The sequence below is a fragment of the Temnothorax americanus genome, unplaced genomic scaffold (genome assembly GCF_048541705.1).
Source record: "Temnothorax americanus isolate GAGA-0224 unplaced genomic scaffold, ASM4854170v1 Scaffold2, whole genome shotgun sequence".
Classification (NCBI taxonomy): domain Eukaryota; kingdom Metazoa; phylum Arthropoda; class Insecta; order Hymenoptera; family Formicidae; genus Temnothorax; species Temnothorax americanus.
Genome location: NW_027509338.1, coordinates 3,667,190 through 3,681,064, shown reverse-complemented (window position 1 = coordinate 3,681,064; position 13,875 = coordinate 3,667,190). Strand labels below are relative to the sequence as shown.

At 31.5% G+C, this 13,875-nt stretch overlaps 1 protein-coding gene across 10 annotated transcripts in view; it reads right to left on the bottom strand.

Moving 5' to 3' along the window:
• LOC143896963 (phospholipid scramblase 1) overlaps positions 1-13,875 on the bottom strand; it is a 28,946-nt gene that overhangs the window by 2,619 nt on the left and 12,452 nt on the right. For 3 of the 10 annotated variants that reach the window (XM_077405172.1, XM_077405174.1, XM_077405175.1), the window contains 5 exons: positions 12,045-12,143; positions 11,288-11,505; positions 10,255-10,410; positions 9,820-9,981; positions 7,899-9,555 (listed from right to left, as the gene is read on the bottom strand). In XM_077405172.1, coding sequence (XP_077261298.1) covers positions 9,526-9,555; positions 9,820-9,981; positions 10,255-10,410; positions 11,288-11,505; positions 12,045-12,143 — 665 coding nt within the window. In that variant the 3' untranslated portion in view covers positions 7,899-9,525. Of the gene's footprint in view, positions 1-935; positions 1,139-3,119; positions 3,219-3,648; positions 3,672-3,952; positions 4,551-6,797; positions 6,896-7,210; positions 9,556-9,819; positions 9,982-10,254; positions 10,411-11,287; positions 11,506-12,044; positions 12,144-12,622; positions 12,857-12,938; positions 13,869-13,875 lie in introns of those variants that run through there. The other 7 variants (XM_077405178.1, XM_077405177.1, XM_077405181.1 and 4 more) reach the window with 7 other exon arrangements.

Sequence of the window (13,875 nt, the reverse complement as noted above, 5' to 3'; positions counted from 1 at the left end):
GAGAAGACTGAAGAATATAACAAAATTAAAAATAAACCGATATCTTAAAATTTACAGGAGTTAAAGCTATTACAAACATTTTTCTAAAAATTAGGGGCCTTTGATCACGTATAAAGCTGAGTCTAATCAACCAAATCTTAAAGAATTATATATGAAATAGGGGTAGAAAAAAGACTGAAAAATATAATAAAATTAGAAATAGATCGATATCTCCAAATTTGCGGAAATTAAAGCATAAACAAACATTTCTGCAAAAATTCAAAATTTTATTAAAAAAGAACCCCTTGATTATTAGCAATTTTTATTAATTCTATTATATTCTTCAGTCTTTTCTACCCCTATTTCATATACAATTCGTTAAGATTTGGTTGATCAGTTCTGAAGTTATAGAAATTTCGGTAAATTTGGCACAGACATACACTCATACACACATACACACATACATACACACATACCGACATTTTTTAAAATAGCGATTTTTCGACGTTTTAGAACATTCTGAACACATTGGTAAAAGCAACTAGAAAAAATTTTTTTTTACGAAAACAAAACTTTCTCTATGAGGAAGCAAAAGAAGAATTTACATTGAATTATCATTTTTAGAATTTTTTTTACTTCAGAATTTTAAATTTATTCAGAATTAATTTGCCAATAAAATTAAATATTAAGTTGTAAATTAAATTTATAATTTTTATTTTTAAACTGAATTCTAAAATTTACTAAATACATTATATATTATAAGATTTCTAGAAGTTAATTATATATGTCATAAAAAATGGTAAATTTATTAATTTTTTTCTATTTAAGAAAGAAATTTAAAATTAAATTTCTCGAAGAATACAACAATGGAAGATATTTCTTTTCTAGTTTCTAAGATATTTCGTATAGAGATAGCCCTAACAAATGCATTGTATAAACTCTAATAACGAAACTACCGGTAGCTCGCAGAAGGAATTGCTGAAGGGACGAACCAAACGAAGAATCTCTTGTCGATTTCTGTCGTACGCGATGTATTCGCATATTGAATTATACTTTCTCAGGCAGAATCCCCACCAGGTTCGATATTCCTGCTCTATGTAAAACACCTGCTCGCCTCTGTTATCCGTAATAAGAAACTTGTCCCTCCTAGCTTGCCATCCTAAAAAAAGATAACGTAATATGTTAAAAAGCAAAATGTGTAATAGTGTTTTAGTTAGTAACAGTAACGTAATATATGCAATGTAATATAGTGGATAAATTAAAATAAAATTAGATATATAAAATTTTATATCGTATTCATTAAGTGATAAGAATAAAGTTATTAGGTATTTACCGCGCAATTATCAAATCGTAATTCAATGGAGATATTTGTCATAATATAAAATAGAAAATACGATTGTGTATAATGAGAGTATAAATTCATATTAATTATAATAATCTTGTAATTATACGGTTACGTACAAAATTATGCGTTTATCATAATACAAATGATGAGACTATTATACCGCGCGCAGTAAACGTGGCTCCGTTATTTACTCAGGGAGTAACCGTAAAATCACACTCGAGCTTCGCGGATCTGGAATTACATATATTCGAGCGCGGTTTCAAGAAGAGCAATGTTATACTTAGGGTAGACCGAGGCGAATCGGATCAATTTTACTTTCTGGGTAAAAATGTAATCAAAAACACTTGATTTTATTATAGATTCTTAATCTTTATAATTTTAACTTGGATTTCATATAATAAAATAATACATAAACATGATACTTATTTCTTATTGGACAACGAAAAAATGAGAAAAAGAGAATTATCCGATTCGCCCCGAAATTGAGGGCGAAGCGGATTACCAATTTAGTTCCAAAAGAAATAAAAATAAAAATCAACATATTCTTTGAAATAAATTACTTGCATTGAAAATAAAAACAATACTGTTTGGAAATTCAGAAGTAAACGGTCCTTTTTTACCCTGTCTATTAGCACAGTTCTCGTGACACCATTCTTCCCATTTGTTGCACTGAATCCAGTCTTCGGCCGGTATTCATAGTATTAGCATCTTAAGACATTACTTAAATTTTAGCTATAAAATATCGAACAATTTCATGATACAAATCACCCCGAAAAAAATAATTCGATTAACCCCGTATGTCGACTTCATAAAGTACATTTGTTTTCTCCAAACTATCTTAATAATATTATTTAAACTACTTACTAGACTAATTTAGCAAATATACACTGTAAAAATTATTATAATTCGCATAAGTTTCAATATACCTTTTCGTTACAAAGTGGCAAATTTCGCCCATTTTTGGGACCTCGAATTTCAAACATTTTTTTATGCTAAATAGTACTATTAGATGAAACATTAATCCCAATAAAATTTCAAGATGAGCATAGGCACGGTTCCGGAGATACAAGGGGGGTAAAAATACGGGATATCGAAAATTCGTATAAGGGTAACTTTGTCATTTTTAGAGATATTTTAAATCCGCGAGCTGGTGCTGTTTCAGAATCGTTTGTAACCCGTTTGCACCACCGCCAGTTTTGTTTGTACCCTAAGGGGTGATTGTACCGAATTTTCAAAATTGGGGTAAGAGCTATTTTTAGAGATATTTTAAATCCACAAGCGGATGCTGTTTCGGAATCGGGTATACAAACGATTCCGAAACAGCACCCGCTTGCGGATTTAAAATATCTCTAAAAATGACAAAGTTACCTTTATATAAATTTTCGATATCCCGTATTTTCAACCCCTTGTATCTCCGGAACTGTGCCTATGCTCATCTTGAAATTTTACTGGGATTAATGTTTCATCTAATAGTACTATTTGGCATAAAAAAATGTTTGAAATTCGATGTCCCCCAAAATGGGCGAAAAAACAGGTCTTTTTGTCATCACTCTTTCTACGTTCACTCACGATCTCTACGCTTCTACTGACACTAAAATACACGCAATACAGAGTTCTTGTCTATTTATTGTTTCCGGTGCGGAGGAAACGCACGGAAGTATAAATTGGTACGTTAAAACAGCTCATTTGGAACAAACACGATCGAAAACTGTCTTAAAGCTTATATTGATCCAATTCGACCTGCGATCCGATTTGCTTCCACCCTATATCTCTTATGGCAAAGTCAAGTGATCACCTTCAAACAACTTATTTTTCTGGTCCACGAAAAGATAATCGAGGCCCATAAGGTATTCCAAGCCAGGTGGACATGTCATACTCGGTGGCGAGCAGTCACCTGAAAGCAGGTAAAAGCAATATTCGATAAAAGACGATAATTCGACGAGCTATTTATTGCTATGTAAATGACCTAGTCAAGTAGCAGTCCGTCATAAGGTAATTGAAAACAAACATATTGCAACATCCCAATAATTAGAATAATATAAAATATAATTTTTCACGCACGATTTAATCGTATTTAATTATTTACTAATTAAAGAAATAACACAATAGTAGTGCGGTTGGACTCGGATTCTGACCTAAATCGAGTCCAACCGCACTACTATTGTGTTATTTTTTTAATTAGTAAATAATTAAATACGATTAAATCGTGCGTAAAAAATTATATTTTATATTATTATAATTATTAGGATGTTGTAATATGTTTGTTTTCAATTACCTTATGACGGACTGCTACTTGACTATAATAGGTGCTGCGAAAGGACTACCTTATAAATACATTGACCGTATCATTTATGTTTGAATCAGTATATATTGTCGGTCCGCTCAGTACGCGTCGACGCTCTTTCTGTAACTCTAACGACAGTGTCGGTATCGTTATATCGTCGTTGCGCAGCTTTTTTTCCATATAGTATACCTGCGCAACGACAACGTAACGATATCGACGCTGTCGTTACGAGTTACAGAATAGGGGTCCAGGGGCACGATATGACGGCCGGAGTCACTCCGCAAATATAAGAAGAGGAAAGTCATAAATAATAAGACGGATAGTTGTTGGTGGATTTCACTCACTTTATTGCACTCGCGAACTTGGCGATTTGACGCCTTTCGCTCTGAACCTTGGAGCTATCGCTTCAATTTACAATCTCGGATTGCTCTGATATTTTTTCGCTCAGCGTGTCGCTCTCGTAGCTTATGTGGGTTCACTGAGTCACTGGTTTATTTCCGGCCGCAACCGAGGACCGGTTTCCATGCTCGAAACACGTCATCGAAACGTAATCATCGGCTCGTCTTTGCAGCAGGCGATATAAAATAAATATGTTTTGAATCAAGGGAGACTCGCGCTTGATATGCTCGCATATTTGATAAGGAATTCGACGAAATCCGATCATGCGTTCCGATGCTGTAAGAGCTTTTACCGAAGGTGTAGCATTATATGAGAATTCGCACTACGACTTTTCTTGATAAACTAATTTTAATCCTTCAATTAAATTAAATTTCTTCTCGTCCACATATTGCGAATACTTATTAATGGCTCGTCTACAATAGCCGGAAAAGTATGCAGTAAGACGTGAGTAGTAAGCTATTGACCAACCACAGTCGATTATTCTTGAATTGTAAAAATCCCATTAGGCAACAGCTTACTGCTTACGTCTTACTGCATACTGTTGCGGCTATTGCAGACGAGCCATAAGATGTTTTTTTTTTTCATAATGTCTATCAGGGTTATATTTTTTTACAAGAGAGGGTTCATAATTACACAGGAGATAGGTGGTTTTATTGCAAATATTTGCAAAGAAAATACTATATTTTCCCATGCCTTATCAAAAGATTGCACGTACCTTTGCTCACTCATTTTTCAATCGGGAAGATTGTCATATCAGAAAAGAAATAATGAGAAATACAGTGTAAGTTTATTATTGCACTTTGTGTGTGTGTGTGTGTGTGTGTGTGTGTGTTTTCTGTGTTAATACGCACTGGTACACTTATCACTGTCACATATAATATCACACATATCACTATCACTATCACTAGCACTATCACTATTACGCAAATAGCACTTTTTGCTTAATGGTTCATCCTAAAAAAAGATAACGTAGTGTTAAAAACCAAAATTTATAATAGTGTTTTAGTTAATAACAGTAACGTAATATATATATATATATATATATATGCAATGTAATATAGTAAATAAATAAAAATTAGATTATATATAGATATATAAAATTATATCGTATTCATTAAGTGATAAGAATAAAGTTATTAGGTATATCTACTGCCCAATTATCAAATCGTAATTCAGTGGATATTTGTCATAATATAAAAAATAGAAAATACGATTGTATATAATGAGATTATAATTTCATATTAATTATAATAATGTTGTAATTATATACGGTTACGTACAAAATGATGCGTTTATCATAATACAAATGATGAGACTATTATATCACGCGCAGCAAACGTGGCTTCGTTATTTACTCAGGTAGTAATCGTAAAATCACACTCGTATCGCGGATCTGGAATTACATATATTCGCGCGCGGTCTCAAGAAGAGCAATGTTATACTTTAGGGTAGACCGAGGCGAATCGGATCAATTTTACTTTCTGGGTAAAAAAGTAAACAAAAACAAATTTTGTTACTTAATTTTATTATAGATTCTTAATCTTTATAACTTTAACTTGGATTTCATATAATAATAATAATAATACATAAACATGATATTTCTTACTGCACAACAACAAAAAATGAGAAAAAGAGAATTATCCGATTCGCCCCGAAATTGGGAGCGAAGCGGATCACCAGTTTAGGTCCAAAAAAAAATAAAAATAAATCAACATATTCTTTGAAATAAATTACTTGCATTGAAAATAAAAACAATACTGTTTGAAAATTAACAAACTCTTTGAAATAAACTACTTACATTAGACAAAAATAATTTATTTAACACAGAATTTGGAAGTAAAATAGTCCTTTTTTTTACCCTTTCTATTAGCACAGTTCTCGTGACACCATTCTTCATTTGTTGCACTGAATCCAGTCTTCGGCCGGTATTCATAATCAGATCTTATATTTAAGACCGTCTTAAGAAAAATCTTAATATGTCATAAACCAATCACTTTGCCGTATTAGCATCTTAAGACATTACTTAAGATATTATTTAAGTTTTTGAAATATAAAAACGGACTATAAATACGGACATTTCACAAGTGGATGGCTGAATTTTTCATTGCAGTAAATGCAATGCCAGTTCCTGAAACCTTACAGCAATCAACAACTCAACGCAAAGTCATTTTTCCAGACTTTACTTTCTGCATAGCTTTTCGTTCATTGTTTCTTATTGAGACCATGACTCATTAGTTGATTTACGATTGTACGTACAAACTATCTAGGAATCGAACAATTTAAAAGACTTTTGTTGTAATAGCTATAAAATTTCATGATCCAAATCACCCCGGAAAAGATGATCCGATTAATCCCGTATGTCGACTACATAAAGTATATTCGTTTTCTCCAAACTATCTTAATAATATATATATTATTTAAACTACTTACTAGACTGATTTAGCAAATATACACTGTAAAAATTATTATAATTTGCACAAGTTTCAATATAACTTTTCGTTACAAAGTCACAAAATTGGGATCGCGATTTTACATTAGCGATTAGCGCCAAAATTTCTTCGTTCACTCACGATCTCTAACGCTTCTATTATCGACTGACACTAAATTACACACAATACAGAGCTGTTGTCTATTATTTCCGGTGCGGAGAAAACGCGCGGAGGTAATTATTGGTACGTTAAAACAGCTCATTTGGAACAAAACACTAATGAAAACTGTCTTAAAGCTTATATTGATCCTATTCGCCTCAGTTTACCCTATATCGATCTCTTGGCAAAGTCGAGTGCTCACCCCCTCAAACAGCTTTTTCTGGTCCACGAAAAGATAATCGAGGCACATAAGGTATTCCGAGCCAGGTGGACATGTCATACTCGGTAGCGAGCAGTCACCTGAAAGCAGCGATAAAAGCAATATTCGATAAGCGGTGATAATTCGACGGCTTCAACGCGCTATATATATTTATTGCACATGTAAATGATAGCTAGTATACATTCTTTAAAATCTATCTATATGTATAAGCGGAATTTAAATATATTTATATAATCTTGATAAAAAGAATAATCGATTAAAAAAGGAAAATTGATATAAATTTACAAACTCGTTAAATTATTCATTGACCGTATCTCATTTTCGATTATTCTTTTTATTAAACTGAGCGCGCTTCTGATTAAATAGCACATTACATTCAAAATAGATTTACTTGCCCAACTCTCCTACACACAAATTGTGAAAACGCAATCGTCAACGGCAGGCGCGACTCGCGTCAAGATCGAGATCAAGTTTCGAGACAACCAATCAGCATCGCGGAAAACAGAACAATGGACTTTCCATGCCTTTTTAGGACTACTATTTCTAATGTCTGTTCAATTTTAATCGACCGTTAACTTTCGAAATAACAAACAAACCAACTACTATTGTCTATTCTAAAAAGTTAACGGTCGGTTAGAAGCTAACAGACGTTGGAAACAGTGATCTTTAGAAAAGGATTAATATCCTAACAGTGCACCACATAGAAGAAAATATTATTATATAAAAATGAGGCATATATATATAATATATTTTATAGTTTCTCTCATAAATCTATATCGATTATTTTTAAATATATACGTAATATAAATCCCACTTGTAAATTCGAATAATAAAATCAAGCCTAATTATTGATTAAACGATTAAAGCAACGTATAATACAAATATACAGAGTTTCGGTTAAGATTATTCCATTAAGAAAAGCTCAATTTTTAAGATCATGGCTTTTTACGTTATTCTGTTACCGTATCACCATGTTATGTTAATGATAAATTTATTATTAATTAAAAAAATATTAATGATAAAAGGTGGTCGTGTAAAAAACCATTTAAGAAATAGACATAATAAACGTAACGAATTTCAACGTGATTATTAAATATATAAAAAGCATATTTATTATTATATATTATTAACATATAAAAAGCACATTTATTATTAATATAATTAGTATGGATATACTTATGCTAAGGATCATATTTTAATATTTAAAAACATGTATACAAAGATTTATAATAAACATTTTATTAAGGAGGCACCTTTGTCGTGCGCAAAAAATTTCCTATTTTCAGGAATTTTCTTCTCAGTAAAGACATAGTATTTAATACTTTTTTAATTTTATTCGTAATATATTTAAGTGTCTATAAAAAAAATTGTTTTTTTATAAAAAATTGTAACTAAGAAGTTGCATGCACCAGTGCATGGTTCCAGTGTCTGCATAATTTTGCACTGTGTCAGTTTGATCTGAAAAACAACCATCATATTTTCTTGTAAAAAAATGTTGTAGTTGCGAACTGTCGAAGAGATTTTTTAATTTATAACAATTCACGAAATTAAAAGTAACTTGAAAGAAAAAAGTTGCCTCAAAACTTATCTACTATCTTTGTTATAAAAAAAAAACATAATGGAAAATCGCGGAAAGTCCTCGACAGTTCTATAACGTTTCTTTATAAGAAAATATTGTTTTTCAAATCAAACTTCGTGCATGCAACTTGCTGTAAAAGTTAGTTTTTTATATAAAAAATTAATTTTTTTTATAGACATACGCACCCGGCATTAATTACTGTTATTTATTGAAAAAAAATTCTGAAATTAGGCCATTTTTGTGCGCGACAAAGGTATTTGCCCCTTTAAATAAACGTTTTTTACTGTATATAAATACGTGAAAATCTTATTGCGTGGGTATATACTCTCTAAATCTGAATCAGTGAATAGTACTGTGAATCAGTGAATAGTCACTGATTCAGATTAAGAGAGTAACAAAATATTGTATGAAGCTTGAGATTACAATGATTAAAAAATTGTATATTGTCGTACACAATTTAAATATTTGTTTCTTATACCATTAATATACATAAATTTTTATATCACATACAAAATAGTACAAAGATAATACTTTGTAATTAACGCAATTTCAAAATTATTTACACAATTTATATCAGCAAACGAAGAGTCCAGTCTTGATGCTGATCGAGTAACAATTGTCTCTCATTATATGTACGTGTGTGTATATGAAGGGAATCATTTATATTATTTATTGTTATATTATGTGATATTTGGGAGACGATTTAGGAAGATAAATGGATTGCAAAGCAATGAGTAATACTTTAGATGGACAGACAATTGCATTGTGTTAATAATAAAATAGAGAGCTCTTTGAGATTGAACTCTGCAATGGACACGAGAGATCGATCTCCGTATATGTAAGCACAACTGTAAGTATACTTGAATACAGTTTAGTTAATTATAAAAATAATAAAGCTTATTCGTAAAACGATTAAAAAATCGTCTTATATATAATTGTTAGTTATCTCACAGTTCATGATTAATAAGATTTCTGAGTATGTGTATACGGCGGTCGCTTTCATTTACATTGCATTCCATAGTTAAAAATCTATTCTCCACAGTTAATACATAACAAAATATCTTTGGAGATATAAAAAGCTAATATGGACGAATCGCTTTTGTCTTCTTTTAAAAATTGGAACACACTGACTTAGGTTTCCTGTTCGAAATACATGAAGTCCTAAAACATTAAAAGATATAAGTCAATATATTGCACATTAAAAATCAAACTATATTTATACTAATATTTAATAGAAATTTCTCTTCATAATTTCTTAACTTTAATTTCTTTATTAAAACCAATTAAAATTAAGCGACTATATGCTAATATTAATATTAAAAATAAAATATTCTATTTTTACAGCAATATTTCTTTTAATTCCTTTGTTCTTTGTATCTCTTTTCTTAAATAAGGGATTGTTTATAATATTTTCATGATACCCACTATTAGAACAGCCGCTCCTAGCAGTACGGCCTTTATCTTGACGTCGAGATCGCGCGGAAAGTTAATGCCGAATGTATCCGAAACGGTGAACATCTCTCGAGCAAAGCCACTCCAACGCTTTCGAATCATGCCGATGCGATGCTTCTCATCCAGAGATTTGACCTGTGAATTTGATTGGCGAACAATGTTGAAAATCCTAACGCGTTTTACGCAACAAAATCGCAATTCAATCTCCAAGTTTGTAATATCATATTATTCATCATCATTTATTCTTAAGTTTTGTATCTTACTTTCAAAAATCTTCCGAAAACTCGAAATTAATGTTAAGAAAAACAATTCAAAAAATGTTAATATGATATGTAATAATAATGATGATGATGATAATTAAATATCATAAGTGGCATAAATTTTGTAAGATATGTAATGTTGTAATACCTTGAAAATTACGTCAACACAGAAACGAATAAGTGGCCCTTTTATCATCAACACTGCCTGGCCAGATGCGTCGCGAACATAAAACTTTGGTCGCCAAAGACTCCACTCTTGAGTAATGCTGCCCAATAGAGTAGTTCCGGAATACACTTCTAAAACCTATGAAAAAAAAACTTCAGTCATCTGCTAATCAAATCTGGTTATAATTAAATTTAAAAAAAAAATATCGATAAAATCTAAGATTTGTTCTCATACACGTACGTAAGGATTTATTTCACAGTCCTATTGAATGTTGGAATTTTAATAAAATTAAAGTTACGTGTGAGACAAATTCGATTCCAATTATTTAGAAATTACATGTTTAATTTTTATTGTATTCTATACCCTTTCAGACATATACCATAAATAAACAAATAAATACATTATTTCTCTAAATAAACGCTTAATAAAAAATCGATATTAGCATTTCAACGAAGCGGGCAAAGTTTCATCGAAAAGTAAACTTGACAGATGGCTTGCACGTGTGAAGAAACTTTGGTAGACACGATACAAGACAGCAGTTCTCATCTCGCTCAGATTCTAGATCTCGTTTTTAAACTTGTTGTTACTTCCAATATCATCTTTCTTATTCTTGTAATTTAATATAAAATTGTGATTTGAAATAAATTTAAAAAGAGATTATCTATAAATTTTAAGTTTCATTGTTAGGATATTTAATAAAAAATTCATTGTTATGAATAATAATAACTCGGTCAAAAGAGAAAAATTTACTTTAAATTATTATTTTTATAATTTTTGTTACTTCAGAATTTTAAATTTATTTAGAATTTATAATCATAAATTTGAATATTAAATTTTGCTCTAATTCATATTTTTTATTTTTAATCTATTCTAATATTTACTAAATACATTAAGATAAACTTATTGATCTATTTAAAAAAGAAATTCCAAAATAAATTCCTCGAAGAATACAATAATATTCCATATAGCGATAACCATATCAAATACACTGAATAAACTCTAATGACAAAACTACCTGCAGATAGCAAGGACAACAGCAGCCGTCGCATCTGAAGGGTCGAACCATGCGAAGAATCTCTCGATGATTTTTGTCGTAAATGTTGAATTCGCATGAACGATACTTTCCCAAGCACAATCGCCAACAGACTCCCGACTCCTCGGCCATGTAAAACACCGGCTCGCCCTTATTATCCGTAATAACATACTTGTTTTTAGTTTCCCATCCAGTAAAAGCTAAAAAGAAGATATACTGTAGTATTAAAGCAAAATGTATATATATGTATAATAGTGTTTAATACAGTAAAGTAATATATATATATATATATATATATATATATATATATATATATATATGTAATGTAATATAATAAATAAATAAAAATAAGATTGGATATATATAAGATTATATCGTATTCATTAAGTGATAAAAAAATTATTAGACATCCACTGCGCAATTATCAAATCTTAATTCTGTGAATATTTATCGTGATATAAAATAGAAAATGCGATTGTATATCATGAGATTATAATTTCATATTAATTATAATAATCTTGTAATTATACAGTTACGTAGAAAATTATGCGTTTATCATAATACAAATATATGAAGAGGCTATCGCGAAGAGTAAACGTAGCTCCGCTAACTCGGGGAGTAATCGTAAATCACAGCACGCGCTCGAGCTTCGCGGATCTGGAATACATATATATTCGCGCGCGGTCTCAAGAAGAGCAGTGTTATATTTATATCTCTCGACACAAAGTCGGGTGCTCACCTTGAAGCAACTCAATTTTCTGGTTCACGAAAAGATAATCAAGGCCCATAAGGTATTCCAAGCCGGGTGGATATATCATACTCTGCGGCGACCAGCCACCTGAAAGCAAAAAAGAGCAATATTCGATAAGCGATGTTAATTCGACGCGCTATTTATCGCTCATGTAAATGATAGTACACATTCTTTAAAATCTATACATATATAGCGGAATGTAAACGTTTATCCTGATAAAAAGAATGATCGATTAAGAAAGAAAAATTGATATAAGTTTACAAAATCGTTAAGTACATTGGCCCTATCTCATTTACGATTATTCCTTTTGTTAAATTAATATCCTAACAGCGCATTACAAAAAATAAGATATTATATAAATGACGCATATATATTTTATAGTTTTATAAATCCATATCGACTTTTTTTAACCACATAATATAAATTCCACTTTTAAATTCAAATAATAAAATAAATCCTTATCGATTGAAGCAACGATGCAGATATGATACACAGGACGATATGCACAATGCTTCGTAACAACGACAATCACGAAATACATGTTCGCGGAAAGTATTTCTGTATACCTCTGTTCCTCCTCTGTCAGAAATCTGATGTACCCTTTCCTCTTGGACTTGTAATAACGCGCCAACGTACTTTGGAAGAGTGTTCTCAGCCGTCTACGTATCTGCTCCAGCTTGACTGTCCACGAAGTTTCAAAGTACTCGGATTCCGTCGCACGCGTAGAACGCCGCATGTTTCGATATTATTCGTAGATCGCGCTTTTATAAAGCGACACACGTTCGCGTCAACGTCTGGGACTGAAATTAAAGTGCCTTTATCGCTGTGACTCCACTATCGCGTTCTCCACAATTATCATCACAATCTTATAGGGATATTTACAGACATTATATGCAATCAAAGATTAAAGGCAGATAATTAAAATTCACTGTTCCAATCCAAGTATAGCTTCAGAAACTTTTCCTTGAAGTTCTTGCCACTTTCTGATGCCTAAAACTTTCGTCGCTGTTACGAGAATCCTAAAATTCTAAATTTATCCTCGAACTCGGCTCTTTTCGAAATTCTTATCACTCTCATCCATCATTTATCACGATTGTTAATCTCACGAAAATTACTGCTGCGTCGATCCGAGACGTTTGCCAGCAGCGTTCGCGAGTTGTCGCAATTGCTTTGCTAACGTTCTCCACCCTCCTGATCGAGACGAGGGAGATAAAACTTTTTCCGCGAGTATCCTCGTTTCTCCCAGCTCGGATTTTTCTCCCTTTTTTTCATTTATCGCTTAAGAGATAAATATGAAAAACAATGCGATATATCAAAGCTATGTCACATCTATAATAGTGCAATGGCATATATACATACTTGTTTTTCACGTCGAGGAAATTAATATTGCGAAAAATTCACAATCTAATGTGTTAATATTTTCTCAATTATTGCAACTCTTCAAGAGAATTCCAAGAGATATTCATCAAAAAGGTCGGAAATTTTTCAAGTCGAGGATTTGTTCACCATTGTTCACCAAACTTGTCCACCAAAAGAATTTTAACAATTCGATCTGTTGATCATTTCTGTGGATTCAGTATATCTCACTTCCTGTTTCTTTTACATACCTCTTCGAAAATTCCATTTTTTTTATCTTCAGTTTTTTATTTATACACTTTATTTATACAATTCTGAATCCGATTTCAATCCTCCTTCTTCTCCTTTCTCCTTTTTTCTTCCATTTTTCCACTTTTTTCCCTTTTCGTCTTATCACGACTAACCAGGTAAAAGGCAAACAATACACTGATAGACTCAAGTGATCGCACTGTGGCTGTCGGTG